This window comes from Trachemys scripta, chromosome 16, assembly GCF_013100865.1.
Source record: "Trachemys scripta elegans isolate TJP31775 chromosome 16, CAS_Tse_1.0, whole genome shotgun sequence".
In the NCBI taxonomy this organism is placed as follows: Eukaryota; Metazoa; Chordata; order Testudines; family Emydidae; genus Trachemys; species Trachemys scripta.
The window spans coordinates 1,432,727-1,457,833 of NC_048313.1; the positions used below are offsets into that span (position 1 = coordinate 1,432,727).

General features: G+C 59.6%; 1 protein-coding gene across 2 annotated transcripts in view; it reads right to left on the reverse strand.

Annotated features, from left to right (window-relative positions):
• MARK4 (microtubule affinity regulating kinase 4) overlaps positions 1 to 24,615 on the reverse strand; it is a gene marked incomplete in the record, with an annotated part of 48,722 nt that extends 24,107 nt beyond the window's left edge. For both annotated transcript variants that reach the window (XM_034793163.1, XM_034793164.1), the window contains 5 exon segments: positions 178 to 243; positions 1,369 to 1,417; positions 2,573 to 2,626; positions 3,097 to 3,294; positions 24,119 to 24,615. In XM_034793163.1, the coding sequence (XP_034649054.1) occupies positions 178 to 243; positions 1,369 to 1,417; positions 2,573 to 2,626; positions 3,097 to 3,294; positions 24,119 to 24,169 (418 nt within the window).
• Positions 24,616 to 25,107: the final 492 nt, after the last annotated feature.

Below are 25,107 nucleotides of genomic sequence, written 5' to 3' on the forward strand. Positions count from 1 at the left end.
GTGAGCTGGGCAGAGGGATCTGGGGGCCATGCAGGGAAGTGGTGTGGGAACGCAGAGGGGTCCAGAGCTCCAGGTGCGGCACAGACACACCCAAGGGTTGCAGGGGGCACAGTCCTGGGGGAGCAGATGGCAGTGCAGGGGCAGGGGGGTGCCGGTGCGGCAGGGGGGCATTCTTACCAGCGCTGGCATATTCCATCACCAGGTAGAGTGTTTTCTCCGTCTCTATCACCTCAAACAACTTCACTGTAACACAGAGACACGGGTCATGGCCCAGCTCCCGACCTCACCCAGTGAGCCCCACAGCCCAGGTGGTGCCTGCCGCTGGGGCCCTGGTCCGGGTCTCTCCCGTGGTGAAGCTGGAAGCATCTTCGCTCCCTGTGCAAGTCCCAGTGCCCCTAGCTCCTGGCAGTGTGGACAGGGTGGGCTGGGGAGTGGTGTCTCTGAAAACGCCCTTCGCAGCACAGCATGGACCCCTTCCAGAGGGCTGGGGGCCATGACACTGCAGAGACAGCTCTGATCTGTCATGGCAAAAAGAAGGAAATTCCCAGGCAAACCCCTCAGCTCTGTTGCCAGGTGCTGCCCGGGCCCTGCAGCGATTCCCTGCACTCCAGAGCTCCCGCCCTTGGGCAGCTGGGGCAAAGGGGGGTGGGGTGACCCAGTCCCAACGTCTGGAAATACTCGGGGAAGGTTTGCACTGTCGCCAGCCTTCACTCTACCCCTCGCTGCTGCCCCTGTCTGCTCCCTCCACAGCTCTGCCCTGTCCAGCGCCCGCTTCGCTCCCAGACACCCTGGAGCCTGCAGACAGCCCCACACGCCGGCCGGGAGATGGCAGACGCGCCCACGGCCGCACTGCCACAGACCAGAACCTCTGCACTCACACGGAGCGTGCTAGACCCTCCTCTGAAATATATGGGTCACAGTCCCCCAAACACCCTCCCAGGATGGGCCTGATCTCCCCTCCCAAACACCCTCACAGGCAGGGCCTGACACCCCCCCCAAATGTCCCCACAGGACAGCCTGACTCCCACCCAACGCCTGCATCAAACATTCTCATAGGATGGGCCTGCCCCTCCCTTCCCACAGACCCATTACTGGACAGGCCTGCCCCCCTCATGGGATGGGCCTGCCCCTCCCCTGATGTCCCCCCACACACCCTCATGAGAGGGGCCTTACCCTCCCCCCACACCCTCATGGCAGGGTTCTGACCCCTGTAGTTGAGGGACCTGCAGAGGTGCCAGGGTCTGGACCCCCTTAACTAGCAGGGGCAGTTGAGGCTGGAGGACGGGGCATTCGGGACTGCCATTTGCTCAGGCCCCATCACCCCCGTGCCGCTGAGCCCCAGAGCCAGACCCCCGGACCCCAGCTCACCGATGTTGGGGTGGTTCAGTCCCTTCATGATCCGCACTTCCCGGAAGAGCTGCAGGGGGCAGAGAGACACGGGGAGGGGGGATGTTAACAGGCAGCCTCACAGCTCCTCCTCACAACCTCTAGCCCCTCGGGCCTATCCTTCTAGGGGGCACCAGCTCCAATCCGGCCCCACGACAGGGAAGCAACTGGTTCAGGGGGACAGGGAATGGGACACGGGGCCTTTTCCCCTCTGGAGGGTGCCGGCTCTGGTCTGACCCACGGCTGGCGAGTGGCTGAGGGGGACAGGGAATGGGACATGGGGCCTTTCCCCTCTGGAGGGCGCCGGTTCTGATCTGACCCACGGCTGGCGAGTGGCTGAGGGGGACAGGGAATGGGACATGCACTCTTTCCCCTCAGGGGATCGCTGGCTCTGATCTGACCCTATGGCAGGGGATGGGCTGGCTCAGGGGTTTGTTCTAATCTGCTCCCCACCCGCAGCTTCTTTGACCTCGGAATTCAACGCTAATTAGCAGCCCCTGGAGATGCCTCCGGAGTGGCTGTTACCACAGCGACCAGCCTGGCCTCTGGGTGCTAATTAGAGCAGTGATTTGAGGGAGGGGAGCCTGTGTCAATACCAGGGGCTGGGGCAGCCAGTGGGAACTGGGGCTGGGAGTGTCCTGGGGTGGGGGGGACAGGAACAGGGCAAGTGCCCTGGGGCGGATGGGAAAAGGGGTCAGGTGCCTGGCAGGATGGGTGTCCCAGGTTAGCTGGCTGGAGAGGTGCAAGGCAGGACAGGTGTCCCAGGGGGCCACGGGGGGGGGGGGGATGTGTCCCCAGGGTAGCTGGGGGTGGCACTGGGGATGGGACCCGAGCTCACGGTGGAAGCACAGTGAGGAAGTCGCAGGCATGGGGAACCCGAAGGCCAGGGCCAGAGCACACCCCCCACACCCCCCCGCCCCCGGAGCACAATGGGCTCTTTGTGGAGCCTGGGAACCCAGCTGCTGGCGTCGGAGCTGCGCTGCGGGCGGCCAGCGGGAGGTGGGGGGCAACCCCCATCCAGGGTGGCCTGGAGCGGCTGCCCCTCCTGCCAGTCTCAGACCTGGCTTCCTCTGTCCCTCCAGGCCCAGCCCCCAGCAACAAGGCCCCAGCCTGGACATTGCCCCCTCCCCAGGGCATGGGACTGCCAGCCCCTGCAAGGAGTGGGGGCCACTCCCCTCACACTCACCTTCTGGAGGCTTGTGGGGTTCAGCTGCGTCTTGTCAATGATTTTTATTGCAACCTACAAACAAACCAGATTCTGGCTGGGGGTAGGGGGGGGTTAGGCCACTCAGTGCCTGCGCCCCCCACTTCCCTCTGTGTGCCCCATACGCCCCTCCGCTCCCCTGCCCCATCTGCACTTGTGCTATCCTCCAGCAGCACCTGACACCTCAGCCTTCCCCACTCTTCCCAGTGCCCCCCTTTGGAGATCTCCACTGGGCCCCAGAGCTACTGTGCACACACCCCACCCCAGTTTACACTACTCCAGAGAGCTCCCCCACATCCCCCGCTCTCCCCGGAGCACTGTCCCATGCGCCCCCCCTCCCCTCCCATATCCCCTGCCTGCCCTCTCTGGAGCGCTGCCCTATGTCCCTCTGCTCACCCCTCTGGAGTGCTGCCCCATGGCCCCCGCCCTCACTGGAGTGCTGCCCCATGGCCACCCCATAGCCTCCACCTCCACAAACTGCTGACCCATGGCCCCCATACCCTCACCTCTCTGCCTGTCAGGATGTGCCGGGCCAGCTTGACCTTGGCGAAGTTGCCCTTGCCAATGGTTTTGAGGAGTCGGTAGTTGCCGATGTGGGGCTGCTCGTCGGTGCAGGAGGCGATGGAGTTCCGGCAGCGCGCACCCAGCGAACGGCTGGACCACGACGAGCCCTTCTCCGAGCGGCTGCTGGCCAGGGTGGAGTGCTGCGGGGGGGAGAGACAGCGTCACCTGGGGGCAGGGGGACACCGGGCGCTGCGGGGAAAGAGTCCTGGTTCCCAGCCTCCTGCTATAACTACCAGGCCCCACTCCCCTGCCAGAGCTGGGGCGAGAACCCAGGAGTCCTGGTTCCCAGTTCCCCGCTCTAGCCACCAGACCTCACTCCCCTCCCGGGGCTAGTGCAGAGTTTGGGCTGAAGGCATGCTGCTGCCACCCAACAGCTGGGATAAGTCAGCACACGGGCCTGGGGGGCAGGGCCCAGCCCCATGATTTCCCCAGCCCCGAGTGCCATGTGCCCGGCTGAGCAGGAAAGCCCAATGGGGCGGAGGAGTCACTGTGCTACCAGAACCAACCGGATCCTGCCTTAGGATGATGGCATCACACATGGCAACAGGGAGGGCAGGAAGATGCCCTCCATGCCCCCCCGCCCCAGCCCCCTTCCTGGGCACTGGCCAATTGGGAACAGGATCAGGAGTACCCCAGGGAAGCTGCTGAGCGTGTGGTCCGGCGGTCAGAGCCCCCCGCTGAACCCTGGGGTCAGGTACCGCTCGGGGCACCAGGCCCGGCCCAGCAGCCAGAACCGCCCTCCCGCACCGAGCCCTGGGGTCGGGCACCGCTCGGGGCACCAGGCCCGGCCCAGCAGCCAGAACCGCCCTCCCGCACCGAGCCCTGGGGTCGGGCACCGCTCGGGGCACCAGGCCCGGCCCAGCAGCCGGAACCGCCCTCCCCCACCGAGCCCTGGGGTCGGGCACCGCTCGGGGCACCAGGCCCGGCCCAGCAGCCGGAACCCCCCGCTGAACACTGGGGCCAGGCCCAGCCGGAGGAGCAGGGGTGGGTAGTGCTGGGCAGGCGGTTGTGGGAGGTGCAGCAGGCCCTGCGGGGGAGGCTGCCTGCAGGGGTGACACTGAGCGCTGCCTGCTCAGAGTTGCTGCCCTTGCCGTGTCCTGCAGCCCGCACCAGCCCCCAGGAGCCACATCTGCAGCTTCAAGGAGACTCCATCGATCTCCCGTCAGCGAGCAGTACCAGGAGAGTCCAGGGAGAGCAGGAGCGTCTCCTGCCTTCCCCCACACTCCCTCATACCTGCCACAGCCCCCCACCTCCTCTCAAGACCTGCCACTGCCCCCACACAACTCAAAGCCCCTCCCCACACAGCGCTGCTGTCCCCCCCAACCCTCACAGCCCTTGTCCCTCAGTACTACAAGCTCGCTATATTGGTGCAGTAAAGGTGCCCCCAAATCCCAGCCTGAGCCCCTCACAGCCCCCCCACCAATGTGCCCTGAATGCCCCTGTGCTCTCAGAGCTGCTGTCCCGAGTGGGCCAGGCCCAAGGAGCCAATCACGTTAATGAGCTCAGACAGCTCAGAGCAACTTGGCACCAGGAGCTCACAGATGGACACCAGCAGCAAACCCTGCAGACCAGGGGTGCCCCCCCCCGAACCACGGGGGGCCAGGCACTCAGCACCCCATGGCCCCACAGGCCAGACACCTCCTTCCCAGCATCCCAATGTCCCACATATTGGGCACCCCCTTCCCAGCACTGCTCAGCACCCCACGTCCCCACAGGCCGGGTACCCCCCCAGCGCCACAGGGAGCCCAGCGCTCAGCACCCCATGGCCCCACAGGCCAGGCACCACCTCCCAGCACCCCAGAGGCTGGGCACCTCCTTCCCAGCACCCCACAGCCCTGCAAGTCGACATCTCCTTCCCAGCACCACAGGGAGGCCAGCACTCAGCAACCCACAGCCCCGCAGGCTGGGCACCATCCCCAGCACCCCACAGATTGGCCCCTCCTGTTAACACCCACATAGCCGTAGGACAAAAAGGAGGTGAGTGGGTTACAGATTATTGTAATAAACCATAAACTCAGTGTCCTTATTGAGACCATGACTTTTAGTGTCTAGTAAGGTTATGAATTAAGGTCCCAGGCTTGTCTTTCAAAAGTGTTGAGGAAGTTTCCTTTGAGGATGAGGAAGGAGAGTTCACATAAAGAGTCACCATGCTGTGAAAAAAGTGTTCACCCACAGCTAAGGGTGTTTTTGTCTTTTATCATTTTCCTCTGTGAGTTCATTTGAGAGCGCAGTGACTGTCTGGTTTCACCCGCACAGTAGTTGTTGGGGCGTTTAGTGCACATGATGTGATAGACGTGTAGGATCCATGGATCTGGAAAGGTGTGTTATGGTGGAGATACGGCTGCAGGTTTTGCATCTGTTGTTCTGGCAGGGTCTGGTGCTGCTTTGAGTTGGTGGGTCCTGCTCTGTGGGGAGCTTGCCTCTGATGAGGATCTTGGAGAGGCTGGGGGGTTGTTTGAAGGCCAGAAGAGGGGGTTCGGGAAAGATTTCTTTCAGAGTGGGGGCCCCATCGAGTAAGGATTGTAGTTACCATATGGGTGCCTGTGTGGGGTAGGTGACAACTAGAAGTCTGCAGTCGGAGCGGGATTTATTTCTGCCTGTTCCATGGTGTGTGATCTACTTCCCTGGTGGAGTGTCCTTGTTTGATGAAGGTGGTTTTGAGTGTGTTAAGGTCTGTATCCTGGACTCTCTTCACAGCATATTCTGTGGTATCTGAGAGCCTGGCTGTAGCTAACAGATTTCTTGGTGTTTGGGGTGGTTATAGGATCTGGGGAGGTAGGTGTGGGGATCTGTGGGTTTCCTGTGTATAGTTGGCTGTAGGGCTCCATTGCTGAAGCGGATTGCGGTGTTCAGGAAGTTGATGCTGGTGTAGGAGCAGTCTCGAGAGAGTTTAGTTGAAGGGGATGGGGTGGTGGCTGCTGAAGTTGCGGTGGAAACCTATGAGGGAGTTTGTCTGTCCAGACAATGAAAATATCATGGATGTATCTCAGGTATATCATTGGCTTTTGTGGTGCATTTGTCCAGAAATTCTTCTCCAGGGGGCCCCACGAAAAGGTTGGCATATTGGGGAACCATCCTAGTGCCCATGGCTGTTCCCCTGGTTTTTGACAAAGTGTTGTTGAATGAGAACTGTTCTGGGTGAGGAGGAAAGGGATGAAGTTGGTGATGTGCTTGGGATGGACAGCTGAGGGTTGTCCATTGTCTTGTAGATATTTGAGGCAAGCACCTAGGCCATCACTGTGAGGGATATTGGTGTGTAGGAAGGTGACATACATGGTGACAAGGGTGGTGTTCAGAGGGAGGCTGTTATTGTTGCAGAATTTCTGGAGGAAGTCTATTGTGCCCTGGGGGAAGCCGGACCTTTGTGTACCGAGTGGTTTGAGGACGGTTTCTAGGAGTTCGGATATTCCTTCAGTAAGAGTGCCAGGGCTGACAGGTCTGCCCGAGTTCCCTCATTTGTGCATCTTGGGAAACACACAGAAGGTCCCTGGGGTGGGTTTGTGGGGGATGAAGTTGTAGAGTTTCCCTTGGAGTTGTTTGGGGAAGGATTTGATGATATTCTTAAATTCCTGGGTGAATTGTAGTGTGGGGTCATCTTTGAATACTTTATAGCAGTTGGTGTCAGAGAGCTGTCGGTTGGCCTCTCTCTATCTGCTGATCTGATCACTATCTGATATTGTCCTCTCAGCAGTGGAGAGGCTGGGGTGGATGTGATGTTTGTTGATTGCAGAGTCATTTTTTTTTCCTGAAGCAAGCAATGTAATGATTACATGTGTGGTTTTGTCCACTGTGGGGCGTCCAGTCAGGCTCCCCCCAGAGCAGGACACACCAACTCAAAGTGGCACCAGACGCTGCCACAACAACAGATGCAAAACCTGCACCCATAGCTCCACTGTTATGATGGTCACTGCTCCACACAACACACCTTTCAAGGTCCATGGGTCCTGGACATGCCTAGCACAATACATGGTGTAACCTCACCCAGTGCACTAAACGCCCCAATAATAATAATGCGGGTGAAACTAGACAATCCCTGCGCTCGTGAATGAACTCACACAGAAAAATGATAGAAGACAAACAGCACATCACCCGTGGGTGAACACTTTTCCCAGAATGATCACTCTGTATCTGACCTCCCAGGCCTTGTGCTCACAGGAAACCTGCACAACTCTTTCGAAAGATGAGCCTGGGAGCTTAAATTCATAACTTTACTAGACACTAAAAATCATGGTCTTAATAAAGACCAAGGATTTATGGCTTATTTCAACAATCTGTAACCCACTAACCCGCCTTTTTTATCCTCTGGCTACAGGGCTACACGGGCCACTTCACCTTGAATGGTCTCTTAGAACATGAAGAGACACAATATCCTGGGAACCACACAGCTACAATAGAATGTGTGTTAACTACTTATGCCAAACAATCTGGTCCACCTTTTATTGAGTTGTGATCCTCAGAACCTTTCCCAGCCCTGAAGAAGAGCTCTGTGTTGCTCAAAAGCTTGTCTCTCTCACCACCAGAAGTTGGTCCAATAAAACATATGAAAAACTATTTCACTAGGAGGCTGGTAAAGCACTGGAATGGGTTACCTAGGGAGGTGGTGGAATCTCCTTCTTAGGGTTTTTAAGGTCAGGCTTGACCGAAGCCCTGCCTGGGATGATTTAGTTGGGGATTGGTCCTGCTTTGAGGAGGGGGTTGGACTAGATGACCTCCTGAGGTCCTTTCCAACCCTGATATTCTATGATCCACCTTGGCTCTCTAAAGTGCCAGGTAAGATTTAAGGCTAGAAGCGCTACATCGGCACATCGGGTGAAGAGGCTCTCTGCTGACGGGAGAGAGCTTAGGTTGGTGTAACTTACATCACTCGGGGGGTGGCTTATTCACATCCCTGAGCGACATCGGTTATACCAAAGTAAGTGGTAATGTATCTCTGGCTCTGTGAGCTCAGCTCTTAACACAGTCACCTGAGACCTCAGTCCATTGTCGCCCTCCAGCAGAGCCTTGCTGAGTTCACATGCTCTGTCTCTGCGGATCCTCCATGGGTTTCAGCCAGTCCTTAACCACCAACCCCTCAGATCTCCTGCTCTGCCCCACGAGCAGTTTAACCCTTCGGCTCCAACTGGGCAGTAATACCAAGTCAAATAAGTCACTGCCATGCACACCATTCATACAAATATTACAGAAAATTCCCATTTCTGTCACACGTGGCTAACTGGAAATCCAGAGTTTCCTAGTGTTCGACTTTGCAACAGCAATCTTCTTGTATTGAATGTGTGTGGGGTAGGGTGACCAGACAGCAAGTGTGAAAAATCGGGACTGGGGGTAATAGGAGCCTATATAAGAAAAAGACCCAAAAATCAGGACATCTGGTCTCCCTACTGTGGGGCATCTCCTAAGTGTTTATAAAGGCAAACTGAAAACTTGAGTCCCATCCTATGGAACTGAACTGAACTCCTCCTGGGTCACAGGCCAGGCTGAGAGTTTTACATCCACCACAAGACACTCTACCTTTTGAGCTAATGGGGTCACTGGTAGCAGTAGGAGACTGTTATCCTCCATGTGGACCAGCCACCAGAGGGGCATGAGATTCACGCTTGCCAGTGGGTGTCACTACTATTTGCTGACAGCAAAGGACTGGTGAGACTCAGGACTCCTGGGTTCCATTTCAGGCTTGGGAGGGGAGGGGAGGGGAGGGAGGGGTGAAGAGGGGGCTATAGTAGTTATAAACCTTTCTGCCCCTGTGCCCCCAGTCTGTCCCTACCCCCTCTGCTTCCACCCTTCCTCTTGGGCTCCTGGCTTTGTTCCCCACTGTCAGTCTCTCCTGCTGCTATCCCCGCAGGCTGTCCTCACCCTTCTTCCCCCAACCTAGGCCCAGCAGGGGGGCACTGACAAAGCAGGAGAGATGGTCTCCGGCCTCTCAGGTCTGGGGCAGCCCTTGGCATGGGGGGCCAGATGAGTGGGGGGCAGAGAAAGTGCATTGGTTAGCAGGGGCATCGGCTGATGAGCCAGTTGGATGGGGGAGTTGGGGGGCAGAGGAGGGCACTGGTTAGTGGGGGCTATGGTAAGGTGCCAGCAGGCAAGGAGGAGGGCGGCCCTTGGCATGGCACAACGATAACGCTGAATCCACACCAGCCGTTTCCCTGGGTGAGGGCCGCACTCCTGAGGGGGGAGAGATTGGCAGCTGCAGCTCTGTGCCAATCGCTGTGATCTCCTTGGAAACGTGTGTGTGTGTGTCCGTCCGTCCCCACCCCAGCCTCACATTGGCCACCGGCTCAGTACACCGGGGCTCCCCGGCATGCGACCCCCGGGCCCCGCTCCCCTGCTGGACTCGGGGGAGCCAGGCAGCCCCGGCATCTGGTTCTACCCCAGCTGAGCGAGCGTTCCCCCCCGCGCGGGCTGGGTTCGGGGTCAGCAGGAAGGGCGGCACACAGCGAGCTCACCTGTTCGCCTGCAGGGCCCGGCTCCTACAGGGCCCTTCGCACCACAGGAGGCTCCCGGGGCAATACCAGCCCTGGCCCTACCCCAGCCACAGAGCACGTAGGCCTGGCAAGGTGAGAGGCCCAGCGCCTCGTAGCTACCATCCATGGGCTCTGAGCCTCACAATGGCTAGGCCCGCTGCAGGGCAGGCCGGGAGGCCCTCCCCTGACACACAGGCCTGGACAGTGATAGGATCCTGCTCCCCAGGGGCTCCCAGTCTGAACTCCACAGGCCCAAACCTGCTGGCACAGGGGGCATCATGGCCCCAGCTCTGCCTCAGACTTCTCCCTTCCAGCCTCAGCCTGGCATCTGGAACCTCAGTAGTATGGCCTCACAGTGCTACGGCTGGTGCTTATCCTACAGCAGCACCCTTCAGGGCCCCAGGCTTTGGAGCTGTGCTCCGGCTCCAGGCAAAAACTTGCAGCTCCACTGCTCCGGAGCTGCTCCGTGCTCCAGCTCCGCTCCAAAGCCCTGCTTCAGGCCACTAAATGACACAACATTGGCCCTCGCCTCCTTCCCACCTGCCCTGGCAGGACAGGGCAGAGAAACAAAAATGATGAAAGGTCTAGAGAATATGACCTACAAGGGAAGATTGAACAAACCCAATTCTTTCCGTCTGGAGAAGAGAAGGCTAAGAGGGGACATGATAACAGTTTTCAAGCACATAAAAGACGGTTACAAGGAGGAGGGAGAAAAATTGTTCTCTTTAATGTCTGAGGACAGGACAAGCAATGGTCTTAAATTGCAGCACAGGTGGTTTAGGTCGGACTTTAGGAAAGCTTCCTGTCAGGGTGGTTAAGCACTGGAATAAATTACCTAGGGAGGTTGTGGAATCTCTGTCACTGGAGGTTTTTAGGAGCAGGTTGGACAAACACCTGGCAGGGCTCAGGCTAGAGAATACTTAGTCCTGCCACAAGTGCAGGGGACTGGACTAGATGACCTCTCAAGGTCTCTGCCAGTCCTAGGATTCTATGACTCGGGGGCAGGAGCCGAGGCAGTGCCCGGGGCCATGGGCTCAGGGCCGAAGGGAGGTATTGCCAGTACAGCGGAAGAGCGGAATATCACACAAGAAGATCTTCATGACATTGAGAACTGGAGTAATAGAAATGGGATAACATTTAATAGTGCAAAGTGCAAGGTCATGTACTTAAGGACTAACAACAAGAATTTTTGCTATAAGCTGGGGACTTATCAGTTGGAAGTGACAGAGGAGGAGAAAGACCTCGGTGTATTGGATAATCACAGGAGGACTATGTATGATGTGGCTGTGAAAAAGGCTAACACAATCCTAGGAGGCATCAGGCGAGGTATTTCCAGTAGAGACAGGGAAGCGTTAGTACCATTATACAAGGCACCGGTGAGACCTTATCTGGAATACTCTGTGCAGTTCTGGTCTCCCATGTCCAAGAAAGATGAATTCAAACGTGAACAGATGCAGAGAAGGGCTACTAGGATGATCCAAGGGATGGAAAACCTACCTTATGAGAGAAGGCTGAAGGAGCTTCACTTGTTTAGCCTGACCAAACAAAGGCTGAGGGGAGATAGGATTCCTCTCTATAAACACATCTGAGCAATAAATACAGGGCGGGAGAAAAGTTATTTAAGTTAAGGGCCAATGTGGACACTAGAACAAATGGATACAAACTAGCCATCAACAAGTTTAGGCTTGAAATTAGACCAAGGTTTCTAACCATCAGAGGGGTGGAGTTCCCGAGCAGCCTTCCAAGGGGAGCAGTGCGGGGCAAAAATCCTACCTGGCTTCAAGACTGAGCTTGGTAAGATTATGGAGGGGATGGTATGATGAGACTGCCTACAATGCCATGTGGCCCATCGGTGACTGCTGGTAGCAAATAACCCCAACGGTCGGAGATGGGGCATGTGCTGGGGAGGGCTCTGAGTTACTACAGAGAATTCTTTCTCAGGTGTCTGGCTCATGGGTCTTGCCAACATGTCAGGGTCCATTGATCGCTGTATTTGGTGTCGGGAAGGAATTTCCCCCCCGGTCAGACTGGCAGAGACCCTGGGGGGTTTTCCATCTTCCTCTGCAGCAAAGGGCATGGGTCATATGCAAGTTTAAACTAATATAAATGGTGGCTTCTCTGTAACTTGAAGTCTTTAAATCAAGATTTGAGGACTTCGGTAACTCAGCCAGAGATTCTGGGTCTATTACAGGGTGGGTTGGGGAGGTTTTGTGGCCTGTGATGTGCAGGAGGTCAGATAGATGAAGAGGAGGTTACATACCTGTAACTGGAGGTTCTTCGAGATGTGTGGTCCCTATCTGTATTCCAGTGAAGGTTATACGCATGCACCATGTGTCCTGGCCAGAGATTTTTGGAGTAGTCGTGTCTGTCAGTCCGCACATGCGCCCTTGCTCAGCCTCATGGTTTAGTCTGAGGGTGGACTGACTGCACCCTCAGTTTTCATAGATTCATAGATTCTAGGACTGGAAGGGACCTCGAGAGGTCATCGAGTCCAGTCCCCTGCCCTCATGGCAGGACCAAATACTGTCTAGACCATCCCTGATAGACATTTATCTAACCTACTCTTAAATATCTCCAAAGATGGAGATTCCACAACCTCCCTAGGCAATTTATTCCAGTGTTTAACCACCCTGACAGTTAGTTCCTTCTCTCCACTGCAAGTGGCACAGATCTGCAGCAGAGGGGAAGGAGGGTGGGACTGGAATTCAGATAGGGACCACATACCTTAAAGAACCTCCAGTTACAGGTAAGTAACCTCCTCCTTCTTCAAGTGATGGTCTCTAGTACGTTCCCCTGAGGGTGATCAACAAGCGTCACCCAGTCAGGAGGAGGGTGCGAGGAAGAGGACAGAACTGTGGAACGGAGAACAGCCGCACCGAACGAGGTATCCGCTATCAAGGCATACTGAGAAGGTTCGTACTGGGCTCCACGGGGCCGCCCCACACGTCTGTAAGCGGCACGTCATGCAACGTGGCTGTAGCCGATGCTTGTGCTCTTGTGGAATGGGCTGGTACAGGGCGGAGACAGTCCTGACAACTGATAGCAGAGCGTAATGTGCACCGAAACCCACTTAAAGATCCTCTGTGTGGAGATCGCTTGCTCCTTAATCCCATCAGCTATCGCCATAAACAGTCTCGGGGACTTGCTGAACGGTTGAGGGAGTGAAGGCGTCGCTCCTCTGCCAAGGTGCGAGTCTTCGGAAAGAAGGCAGGTAAGCGTATGGGTTGGTTGACATGAAAACAGGATACAACCTTTGGCAGAAACCTGGAGTGCAGACGCAGAGAAACCCTGTCCTTGTGGAACGTGGGATCCGCTGTCATGGCCCCCAGTTTGGCTACCCGTCTCATGGAAATAATAACTATCAGGAAGGCGGCTTTCATGGAAAGGATAGACAGGGAGCAGGAGGCCAGAGGTTCAAAGGGTGATTTCACTGAGAGTGAGAGGACGAGGGTGAGATCCCAGTGGAGGGGGGGATTGGTTGGACAGGTCCAAAGGAAGCATTTCCAAGACCTGCTAGTCAAGGGGCGCATAAAGACAGAGTGCCCCTCCACAGGGGATGGAAGGCATGGCATGGATAGCAGCTACATGCACCTTGATGGAGTTGAGCGCGAGTCCTGATGCCTTCAGGGACAGAGGGCAGTCCAGAAGAAGGGGAACGTCCATGTCCTCAGGGGCAAGACCCCTCTGCCGGGCCCTGGAGGGGAAACACTTCCACTTGGCCCAATAGGAGCCTCGTGGACTCTTTCCTGCTACTAGAGAGGATGTCTTGCCCTGCCGACAAACAGTCCCATTCTAGCGAAGATGCCCACCTGAAAACCAAGCTTTTGGGGGCACATCCGTGGATTGGGATGCCTGATCCTGCCTCTATGTTGCATGAACAGCTCCGGGAACATTGGCAGTGGAAGCAGGGGACACGCTGACACACGGAGCAGGGGAAACCAGAACTGGCGAGGCCAAAATGGGGTGATTAGAATAACTGTGGCCCTCTCCCACCCGATCTTGTGGAGGACCTGAGTCAGGAGCGGTTGCGTGGGAAAGTTGTAAGAATGGCATCATGGATCAGTAGAGCCACTCTGGTTGGTACCAAGGCATGCAAGGTGTCAAAAGCTGGTGCTGTTTGTCCTGTACCTCCTCCGGTGGAATGGGGAGGGCCTTAGACACTCTGCATAACAGGTCCTGGAACTGGATGTCAGCTGGGAGCGAGGAGGGAACCGAAGACACAGCGGCGTCTGGAGATGACGAAGGGAACCACTCCTGTTCCAGCAGTACTGTCAGAACCGGGCTGAGTGGTTCATCCTCCAACACCAGTTCTGAACGCTTACTCAATAACAGCTGGAGCCATAGGTGCTGGAACAAGGGGTGCGGAGGATTATCATCATATACAGGGGTTACAGTTTGGTTCAATGGCTCTCAGCACCCGCACTGTAAAAACTGTTCCAGTGCCCCCGGCTGGAGAGGAGAGACAAGGGACTCTCCCTTGCTGAACGGGAAGGTTCCAGAGGTGGATACTGAGGACAGGACCCCCAGTATGGCCAAGGAGACGGATCCGTCGGACGGTGCGGAGGGCCCCAAGGAACTGGGTACCAGCGGCTCCTTTGCTGGGGAAACAGAGGGTATTGCCACTGAGTTGGTGGAGCCGTCGAATATTCGTATCTACGGTAGGGGAGGGATGATCCCTGCCCTCTATCCGAATCCTCCAACGCTGAGAAGTCGGATGGCGGTACCGGTGGAACTGTATGAGCCATAGGGGAAACACAACCAGAAGGAGGAACGTCCAGGGTAGAAGAGCGTACCTCCCCAGGCACCGGCTGAAGTGGAAGATGTGGAGATCTCGCCTCCTCCAAAGCAAAGAGTTCACGAGGCCCGGGCTCCGACTCCAGCCTCCCCGGCATCGGCAGTACGTGGCCCAATCAGAACCAGAGCCAGAACGGAGCATTGCCTTGGAACCAAAGGTTCCCTTGACTCGCGGGGTGCCGACCTGGAAGGCGTATGTGGCTCGGTGGATAGAACTGGCAGATCCGACACTATCTGTGACTTCTTGTCGGGCTTGTGAGCCTTGGAACAAGCCGCTTCTCCGTGGCTGGAACTCGTGGAAGGCACATTCTCTCTTGGGCCTGGAGGAACATTCCCTGCCATGCTTATGCGCATGCTTCCCAGCCTCACGACTAGGCCCCAGCAGGGGTCCATAGCACTGGTACCGGCCGAACCGGACTGGGTCTCTGTGGCAGGAGGTGCACTCCTGGTTTCTCAGGCTGATGAACTGGATGGGGGGAAATCCCAGGCCTGGGCCCGACTGCAGTCTCATGGCAACCTTCATAAGGTGGTTCTTGAGGCAGAGAGCCCGACCTGCCCGGGGACGGCTTGGGAAGGAGAGGCGGACACGGCACCTGCAAGCAATGTGGGCTTCTGACAAGCAGTAAGGGCAGCGCTGCCTCGTCACTGACCGAGAATGAGCCAGGCAGGAGGTGCAGACCTTGAATCCCTGTGCCTTCTGCATAACCCCGTACCCAGGCCTGGTATAAATGGCATTCCAAAGTCCTTAAAATCCTAAAACGACTATCAATACTAAAACTACAGTCAAAACAACAAATTAACTATGCACGAAAAAAGAAAAAGAAAAAGAAAAAGACTTTTTAGTTAAGTGAGAGCCGAGACGAGAGGCTCCGACCTGGACCACATGGCGGTGAGATGGAACTGAGGGCGCAGTGGGTCCGCCCCACCCTTTATCACCTCAGACCAAACCATGAGGCGGAGCAAGGCAGCATGCGCAGACCAACGGATGCTACTACTTCCAAATTCTCTGGCTCCGGGCACATGGCGCTTGCGTATAACCCTCCCGGGAATGCAGACAGGGACCAGCACTCCAAGAAGAGCATGATAATCCCTTCTGGCGTTAAAGTCTATGGGTCTATGGAGCAGTTCAGAGGCTGGGCAGAGAGATCACGCTCTGTCCGTCCATCCATCTCCAGGAGAGACCATTCCCGCCTAGAAGCAGGAGGAGCTACTGAGTCAAGGGCCACTGCACGCAGACCTAGCCCCAGCCCTGAAGCGCAGCTCATGCGGGTGTGGGTCTGAGGCCAGGCCCGTGGAGCCAGGAGAGCCCATGTTAGCAGGGGGCACTGATGCCGACCAGCCAACCCCAAGCGAGCAGGGGCCAGCCACCTCCAGTCCCAGCCTGTGATTCAGCCAGGAGAGTGGTGTCAGGGTGTCTGCCCGACCTGGGACCATGTGCAAAGAGCATGGCTGTGCCCAGTGCCCCGCCCGACAGAGCTGTGCTGAGCCAGCACCAGGGCCAGCCAGGGCTTGTTGTGAGTCACTGCGGTGGCCGGCGACATGGCTGCAGAACGAGTTACTGCTGTCTGCTGCCTCGCTGCCATGGAGTGGGCTGGCCTCTGGGCTGACGCCCCAACCAGCCCTGGGAGCTGGGCCTCATCGGGGCCCAAGTTTGCCAGGAACCCAGATGAAGCCTACAGCCAGGGCCAGGAGCAGCCAGCGTGTCCCCCCACCAAGAGAGCTGACGGCATTGGCAGCAGCCTGGGTGCTTTGCACCTAGCAGCTGGCTGGGCCTGGACACGCTGAGACAAGAGCGAGCGTCGGCCCAGCAAAGCCCGGGGCTGCCACGCGGCATGCAGCCGGCTACCTGCCACCGGAGGGGGGGCAGAGCAGCGGGGCGGGGCTCTGGCCTGCCCTCCATCCCCAGGAACTCTGGCTTCACCGCCAGCACTGCCTCCCCCCACCGCAGCCCCACGCCCCAAGGCTAGCATGGAGCTGGACCCCAGGGCCAACAGGCAGCTAGGGAGGGGAGTTTGCATACACTGCCACCCTCCAGCCCCTGCTGCTACCAGCCTGGCGCAGCAAGGGAAAGACACGGCCGCCCGGCTCGGCTCTCGCATGCGGGGGTGGTGATACTGAGAGCTGATATGCCCCATCCCGGAGCCGCAGGGCCCCCCCATCCCCGCGCCCCCCCCCCATCCCAGAGTCAGCGCTGCAGGAACCCCTCCAATCTTGGCACCCCCACCCCATCCCAGAGCCAGCAACCCCCCATCCCAGCGCCGCGGATGCCAAATCCCCAACGCAGAGGCAGTATCTCAGGGTCTCCATCCCAGCACTGGTGCCATGGAAACCCCCCCATGACAAAGCCGGGGGGCCAACCCTCCCCAAATGACTCTGTAACAGCTCAGAGATCAGCTGCTCGGCTCCCCTGAGAATGCAGCGCCCCGGCTCCTCCCCAAGACGGCAGCACCACTGCCCTGCCCAGGGAGGGTAACCCAACCCCCTCTGCCCACACCGGCTGCCTCGCTCTACGCCAGCCTCCTGGATAGCTCGGCAAGCACCCCGCCATCTTGCCAGCCAGAGCTGGGGCCTGCTAGCCTGGATTCGGCCTCCAATGCCCACGGCGCCTCTGAGGAAGGCCTCCCCTCCCCATCAGCCCCAGACAGAGCCCTGCTCGGCGGGCGTTCGGGCCTAGATGCTGCAGCTGTCCCTAGCCAAGGCACTGAGGACATTCGGGGTTCAGGTCAGACCTAACTCCCCTCGGGTTAGGGGCTGGGGTGAGCCTTCAACTGCTGCTCTGCAGGGATGCCCGACTGGAGCCTGGCATCCCATGTAAACTCCACTGATTGCTGGTGCCACCTCCGCTCCCCCTTTCTCACTCCCCTCAGACCAGCAGGTGAGAGCAGCCCTCCCCAAACCAGCCACATGGCTGGGGACAAGCGAGACCGTGAAAGAGGGCAGCTCTCCCCCGAGGAACCCCCCCCCCCCCCCCCCCTCGGCCCTGGGGGGGGGAGACCCCCCCCCCCAGGGTGAAGAGCATCAGGGGAAATGACCATAAAAGACCCCACTTCCCCCTAGCCCAGGCTCCCACAAGCTCTCCCAACCAGGGGCGCCTGAGCTGTCGCTCCATGTCTGCACGCTCTACCGGATCCCAGGGGAGACGCTTCCGAAAAGGCCCCTTTCAAAATTAATTTAAACTCACAAGCTAATTAACGGATTTAGTGGCACTTCTCCGAGTTCACCCAATGTGCAGGGAGGTCATGCTGTGCACGCTGTGCGGAACCGGTGGGTCGAGTGCCGGCTTTGAGCACCGAGCTCGACTCGCCCCGAGGACGGCCCCACGTGCAGCGCAGCCGTAACGTGCCCTGCCCTGCCGCAGAAGCCATGGGGGGGGGGGTGACTTTGGGCCCAGGCAAGGGGGTCACTGAGTGCCAGCGAGCCAGACCCCAGCTAGGCTGCGCTTTCGAGGCTCATTCCCAACACACTGGCTGGCTCGGGATGGGATAAGGAGACGGGAGGCTGCAGGACCCTTGGCCTTGGATCCGGCAACTCCGATGCCAACACGGCCCACGTGCAGAGCACCTGGCTGGGGCCCAGCGAGCCGAGCCGCGAGCCAAGCTGATGCCGATCTAACCCATCCCCTCCACCCATGCTCTAGGACAGGGAGCACCCATCCCAGGCGGCACCGAAGCAGCAGGAGCTGAAAGCGCTAGCGCCGACAAACACGCGCCGGCAGCAGATCACCCCACCCTGGCCTGCCACCCGCCCACTGTGCCAGGCGGGTAGAGGCAGGCGTGTCTGGCTGGACCAGCCCTGAGCATTGCGTGGGCCCCCAGACTCAGGGGTAGCTACGCCGGTCCCCGCAGTCCCATTCAGCCCATTCCCTTCGGGCATCCCTTCTGAAACGCCACTGCCCTGGGGCTGGGGGGGGGGTCACCTGGCTTTCAACGGCAGCACGTGTTTCCCAGCCACACGCGGGGCTTTCCCAGCTGCCAGGGCTGGGGCAGCGGTGCCCTGACTAGCACGGCCCAGATGGTATTTAACCAGGCGGGAGCGAGCAGCGAACACGTGTAAACACAACGTCCTCCCCTGCCCGGGGCTCCAGGCCTTGCTAGTTGGGGCCTGCTGGCTGACATGGTCCAAAAGCAACTGGGGGCGGGGGGCAGTGCACGGCTGGGAGAGAGGGGGTGCCAGGCCCAGACATTGCAAGGGGGTGCCAGCCCTTTAAACAGGAAAGACCAGCGCCATGCCAATGGCGGGAGGAGCCCAGAGTCTGGGCAGCAGACGCGCGGGGGCAGGGCCCACAGCAGGGCATAGTCTGCTCCCACCGCCCCAGGGAGCCGGGGCAGGTGGGGCTCAGAGGGCACACTGTGCTGTGCCCCACAGGCTGTGCTGTTCTCACAGGCAGCACTTCCCCTCGGTCGCAGCAACGTGGCCCCCGCACGCCGACTACCCCCGCTGGTCCCATCCCAGGTCTCCAGCAGGGGGTGCTCACGGGACAGGGTCCAGCCACAGAGCCTCAGGCCAAGATTTGTAGAAGTGTTAACGGACTTCGGTGTCTCTGTTTCTGGGAGCCCCAAAGCCCTTCTGAAGGCAGGGCTCCAGGCCCCTCATGCCCACCCCACAAACAGCCCCTCACTCACTGGCTACTTCCTGAAGAGTTTGGCCTCAGGCCCTGCTCTGACCTGACAGCATCCCAGCCCCACAACCCACAGCAGCCACTCAGGAACCTCCTGGCTGGCCTGAACAACCTCCTGTAGCCCCTGGGACCCCAGACCTGGACCCCTGAGCCCCACAGCTCCCCTTATGCCCCCCAACTCTGACCCACAGCCTCCTGCTATCTCAGGCCAGGAATCCACCCCCACACACACACAGCTTTGCCAGTGCCCCTCAATCCTGACCTGCAGCCCCCTGCTATCCCAGCCTTGGAATGCACCCCACCCCCAGCACTGCCAGTACCCCTTAACCCCTTCCCATAGCTCCCTGCTATCCCTGCCCTGGCTCCCCCAGCCACACAGCTCTCCGGAGGCCTTCAGTCTGCCAGGCCAGTTAAGGCAGAGATGCCCAGCAGTACCAAACCCATTAGTGACATGGTCAGAAAACCACACTGGGAACTAGACAGACGCCCCACTCCATTTCACTGGTGGCGTGAGCTGCAGAAACAGCCCTGGCTGGCAGCATCACCCAGCCAGTCCCTAGGGTACACCAGCTGCACCCACTTGTGGGACCTGGAGCCCAGCAGGAGGGCGATGGGAGCAAGCCCAATCCCCAACCCTTAGCAGGGGGCACAGGGGGGCAGTGACGCATGGGAGGCAGGCAGCAGTGCATTCTGGGATGCCAAACATACCCTCTCAGGTGTGTGGGGGGGGTCCCAGCATCCCAGGTGGCCTGAGTCCATACATAATGCACTGGAATTGCTGTGCAGTGACCTGCGTCCCACCACAAGGGCAGCCGAGGCCATGGGGCTGTGCCAGGCATCAGGTCAACGATGCAGGGGCCGAGTGTGGAGTGGCAGCACGTCCCAGAGAGGGCATGGCCCCCAGGCAGGGATGAAATGGGTTTGCGCCCTGCCCACCCCACTGCCCCCCATGGTGGCAAGATGTCAGCAAGGGGAGTGAGGTGCCCCATGCCCTCGGCACCAAGCCCATGGCGTCCCACAGCAGCTTCCTCTCCCTTTGACCTGGACAGAGACAGCTTGGGAAGGCCTTTGGGGCCCAGATCACCCCCTGCAAGGGTGCTAGAGATGCCATGGCCTTGCTGGGCCACTCTCCAGCTAGGCACCACCTGCATCACCGCAGGCCATTCCATCACCATGCCCATTCCTGCCACAGTCACGTGAGCCTGGCACCTCAAGCAAAGAGTCACTCCTGTGCTCAAGCTAAGCAGGCTGCAATAGGCTCACAGCTTGGAAGGGAGACCTCTAGGCCAATCTAATTGCCTTCTCGGACAGGCTTGCTGGCCTAGTAGATGGGGACTGTAGAAGTTTGAGTGAAGCGTTTGACCCAGTCTCATATGGTTTTCAACCTCTTTGCATCTGCACACCACTAAAAGATTTCAAATGGAAGTGCAGATCTTAGGCGCTCCGTGGACCACAGGTTGAGAACCCTGTCCTGGGCACAGTGGTCTAGATGAAATTACTGGCTGGTGGGTGCACAACTGGCTGAAAGACCAAGCACAGATAGCAGGCTCTCTGCCCAGCTGGGAGGGTGTCTCTAGTGGGTCCCACAGGGTCAGTCAATATTTTCAGGGATGACTTGGATAATGCGGAGCAAACGGCTATAAACTCTGCAGAGGCCCCCCCCAGCTGGGAGGGCAGGAAGCACCTGGAAGGCCAGGATCAGGATTCAAAGCAACCTTGACCAATTGGAGAATTGGTCTGAATTCTGACATTTATTAAAGACAACTGCAAAATACTTCCCTTAGGAAGGAAAAATCAAACGCCCAGGGACAAAGTGGGGCCTGGCTGGCTGGGTGGCAGAGCTGTTGGACAGGATCCGGATTCTAGAGGATCACAAACTGACTATGAGTCAACAATGGGATGCAGTTGCAAAAAGGCCAATCTCATTGTGGGTGCATTACCAGGAGTGACGTAGGTAAGGCACAAGAAGTAATTGTCCCGCTCTGCTCGGCCCTGGGGAGGCCTCCACTGAAGGTAGGACAAGTAACAGGTTTACGCTGCAGCAAGGGGGCTCTAGGTTCGAGATTAGGCCAAACCTTCCTACTGTGGAAGGGGAGTTAAGCTCTGGGCTAGGTTGTGTTGGGAGGTGGTGGAAATCCCCACCATGGGAGGGACAAAGCCCTGGCAGGGTGGTCTGGGGTGACTTGGTCCAGCCTCATTGCAGGGGCTGGAGTTGATGACTTCTCGAGGTCCCTTCCAGCCTGACATTTCTATGACTGGGAGGATGGGACCAAAAGGAAATGGGGGGGAGACCCAGGTGCCAATGGGGGCAGGGCCTGCACCAGGGGCTGGGAAATCCCCTCTTCTGAGAACTCTTCAGGACAGGGCACTCCAAAAGCCTGAGGTGGGGCTTGCTTAGCCCCCAGGGAGGGGCTGGATGCTGCAAGGTGCTGACCCCCAAGCCTTCACTGGGGTGGAGGGAGCCCAGTGATCTGGGTTGATGTCTGGCCAGCAGCAGCAGCCTGGCTCCCTGGGGAGGCCCCTGCAGCACCAGCCCCCCTCTCCGCCCCAGGAGGGGAGCATAGGGCCTTGGGTCACCAAGGCAGCGGGTTTGGAGTCCTCAGGTCATGGAGCTGGATTCCCAGCAGGGCTGTGTACTCAGAGGTGGCAGGGTGAGGGTATTCCCTGGAGGGAACCCCCTCACTGCCCTGCCACCCGTGCCCTGACTGGGCAGTGGACCGGGGCGGGAGGGGTTAGGAAATGACGGAGGTTGTTGCAATCTCTAAAAGCTACTTCCCCAAAGCAGGACGAGCTGCTCCATCTCCCAGGGACAGGGAGGCAGGCGGGGTCACTGGTGGGGGAAGGGATTTAGGGACTCCTGCTCACTCAATGCCAGAGTTTGCTGGTGATGCAAGATGGCCCACCCCAGGAGTGAAGGATGTAGTCAAAGCTTCTTTTGGGGGGGGGGTCTAGCGGGGTGGAGCTGGGGGGTCACAGAGCTGGGAACAGAACCCAGGAGTCCTGAAGGGAGTGGAGTCTGGTGGCTGGGACTCAGAGGAGTCAAGACTCCTGGGTTCTATCCCTGGCTCTAGGAGGAGAGTGGGGGCTAGTGGGGTACAGCGGGGGGAGACAGAGTATCAGGACTCCTAACCCCAGCTCTGTCTGACGCACTGGGTGACCCTGAGTCACTGCCCCTCTGTGCCTCCGTTTCCCCCATGCAAGAGAGCCACTTCACTGCTGTTTGCTGGGTGCAATGGGACAAAGCGAGTTACCCAGCTCTTTGACTAGCAGGGCCATCTCCCCAGAGAAGGTCCCTTCTGAGGGCTGACAGCAGCACGGGGCCCATGCTGGCTTTGCTGTCCACCCCCATCTCCGGCAGCCACAGGGGGAGGGAGCGGGTGCCCCGGCATGTCTGGGTCTCAATGCCCGCTGGGCTGTTGCCAGGACTGAACTGTCCCACCGCACAAGGGCCAGGAGAAGGGGCCGGCAGGAGATCGGGCTCCCAGGAGGCCAGGCCGGGCTCGGAGAGGGCTGCCCAATGTCACACGCAGCAGCAGGAGCATTGGAGCCACGCAGGCGAGGAGAGGAGAGAGGCTCATTGACTCGCGCTCCAGGGTATCTGCATCCCACATCAGGCCAAGTGCATGCTGGGAGCATCCAGCAGAGGCCATGGTGGGAGCAGAGCACCAGCCTTCACAGACAGATGGCTTGGCCCAGGCTGGCAGGGGGAGGGACATGGCTCCTCTCAGCCGGGAGGAGGCCACCCCAGGCGCCTTCCGCTGGGGCTCCCATGCCACGAAGCAGCCCTGCTCAGAGGTCCTGGTGCCTCCCAGGCCAAGCACACGGGCAACTCCAAGGGAAACCTCGCATTTGCCACCCTGTGTCTGAGACTGGTGTATCAGGCCGCGGAGGGAGCCAGGCAGAGAGGGGGGGGGCCCCCACCCCTGCGGCGCCAGGAAATGCCACCTTAGTTGCTAAGGAACTACTTTTCCCTGTAAAGTACATCCAGTGCAGGGCAGAGCTCTGGAGATTCCATGGCAAGGACACACAAGTGATCCGGGGGCAATGTCACTATGCCAGGAGGACCACCGGCGTGCATGGACTCTCCTCATCCCAGGCAGGGGACATGGGAGTCCATGGGCAGGGCCCACCTGACTCCTAGGAAGATTCCAGTGCGGGGTTGTGTCGGCGGGTGTGAGGAGCGTGTGAGGCTGGGGGTCTGCAGCTCCCACTGTGCGGTCTGTGTCTCGGCATGTGTGTGTGTCAGGGAGGAGTGGTGAGCGTGCACGCGTGTGCACACGTGTGGTTGACGGTCTGCAGGTCTCACCGTGCCCTAGGAGGTCATTCCCCTTCTCCTCTAGCTCCACACCCCAGGGAGACGTTCAGGCCCAAACCACAACCTCCTTCACTGCTTCCACACACCCCCAACCCGACGAAGGCCTCCTGGCGTGTCCCTGCTGCAGCAGGCTAAAACCCAAGCTGAGCCAATGCAGAGTCCTCGCCCCCCCCCCACAAGTGGTAGCCCCCCCTCCCTTCCCACAGAGACACCACGTGCCCCCTCACCGAGGCAAATGTCATTGATGACCTTAGCAGCCCACCCAGGATGCAGACACTGCCAGCTCCCCCGCGCCCCCAGCCCAGCATAACTCCCCTCAGTTGGGGCAGGCTCAGGGACCCGACACCTCTGCTCGCTCCCGGCTGTGGGCTGGGTGGGAGCCAGCGGGACTGGGGGAATGGCCCCAATGCTGGGCTCGCCCTGCCTGCAAGGGCCCACTGGCTAAGCCTTTGCAGAAGCACCACGCTGCAGGTGGGCGCAGCTGGGGCCCCGCTCCACCCCGGCTCTCTGCACCGGGGGCTGGGGAGACGTTCCCAGCCCGCCCCGCTCCCTCGCACACCCGATCTGCCCCCTCCCCGGCCAGCCCAGCGCAGGGGCGGCCCCGGCTCCGGCCCCACCCGGCTCCCCAGCGAGCCAAGCTCGGGCCAAGGGGTGGGAGGCGAATCGCTCCCTGGCGCTGCCCGGCGGCTCCGTCCATTGTGCGCCGCCCGCCCCCCCCGCGGGGCCTGGCTCCGGCCAGGGGAAGGGGCAGCGCGGGGGACAAAGGGCCCGGCACTCACCGCGTCCGAGTTCCGCTCGTTGCCAGACGCCAGGGCGGTGCGCGAAGACATCTTCCCCGGGCGCCGGGCGCGGGGGCTGGCCGGGGGGGGGCCCGCGCGGCTCCGCGGCTAGAAGGGGGCGCTCATGGCCCAGGACGGGGGATGGGCTGCAGCAGCGGCGGCGGCGGCGGGCGCCGGTGGGTCCCACCCCGGGGAGCCCGGCTCCGTGCGCCCCTCGCCGGCGCACAAAGGGCAGGGGCGGCTCCGGGGCGCCGCCCGCTGGGAGGATGCTGGGGCGGCTGGTGCAATAGGACCCGAGCCCCTAGAGCCAGCCGCGGGCTCCGGCCATCCCGCTCCTGCTCCGGGCCCGCCGGGCGCTCACCAGCCGCGGGCTCACGCCAGGCTGCGGCTGCCGGGGACGGCCCTGGCCGGGCAGCGCGGAACCATCGGGGCGGGCGGGCGAGCGAGCGGGGTCCCCGCCTGGCCGGGGCGGCTGCAAAACAGCGAGAGAAAGGGAAGGAACCGACGTCAGGGAGCGAGCGGGGCTGGGCTGGGGCCACCCCTCCCCCCGCCTCTTAAAGGCGCAGGCTGCGCACCCCGCGGGGATGATGGGGGGCTGGAGGCCCCCCCCCTGGTTTTCCTCCCCCTGCGCCCGCGGGGCTCCGTGTCCCCGGCCTGTCCCACTGGGCCCCCGGGCGTAGGGCAGCGCGGGACCCGGAGTGGGGTGCAGTACAAAGTGCGGGGATGCTTACGGGGGCAGAGTGGGGGTGTGGGTCCATAGTGGCTATAGAAAGAGGGGGGTGGAGGGATGCGTGGGGGTGTATAGGGTGTGTGTAGGGATGGGTGCTGGGTGGATGGATGGGGGTGTATAGGGGTGGATGGAGATGGAGGAATGGGATGGATGTGGGGTGTATAGAGGTGGGGTGGATGGAGGATGGATGGATGGATAGAAGGGTGTGTACAGGGATGGATGGATGGATGGATGGGAGTGTATAGGGGTGGATAGGAAA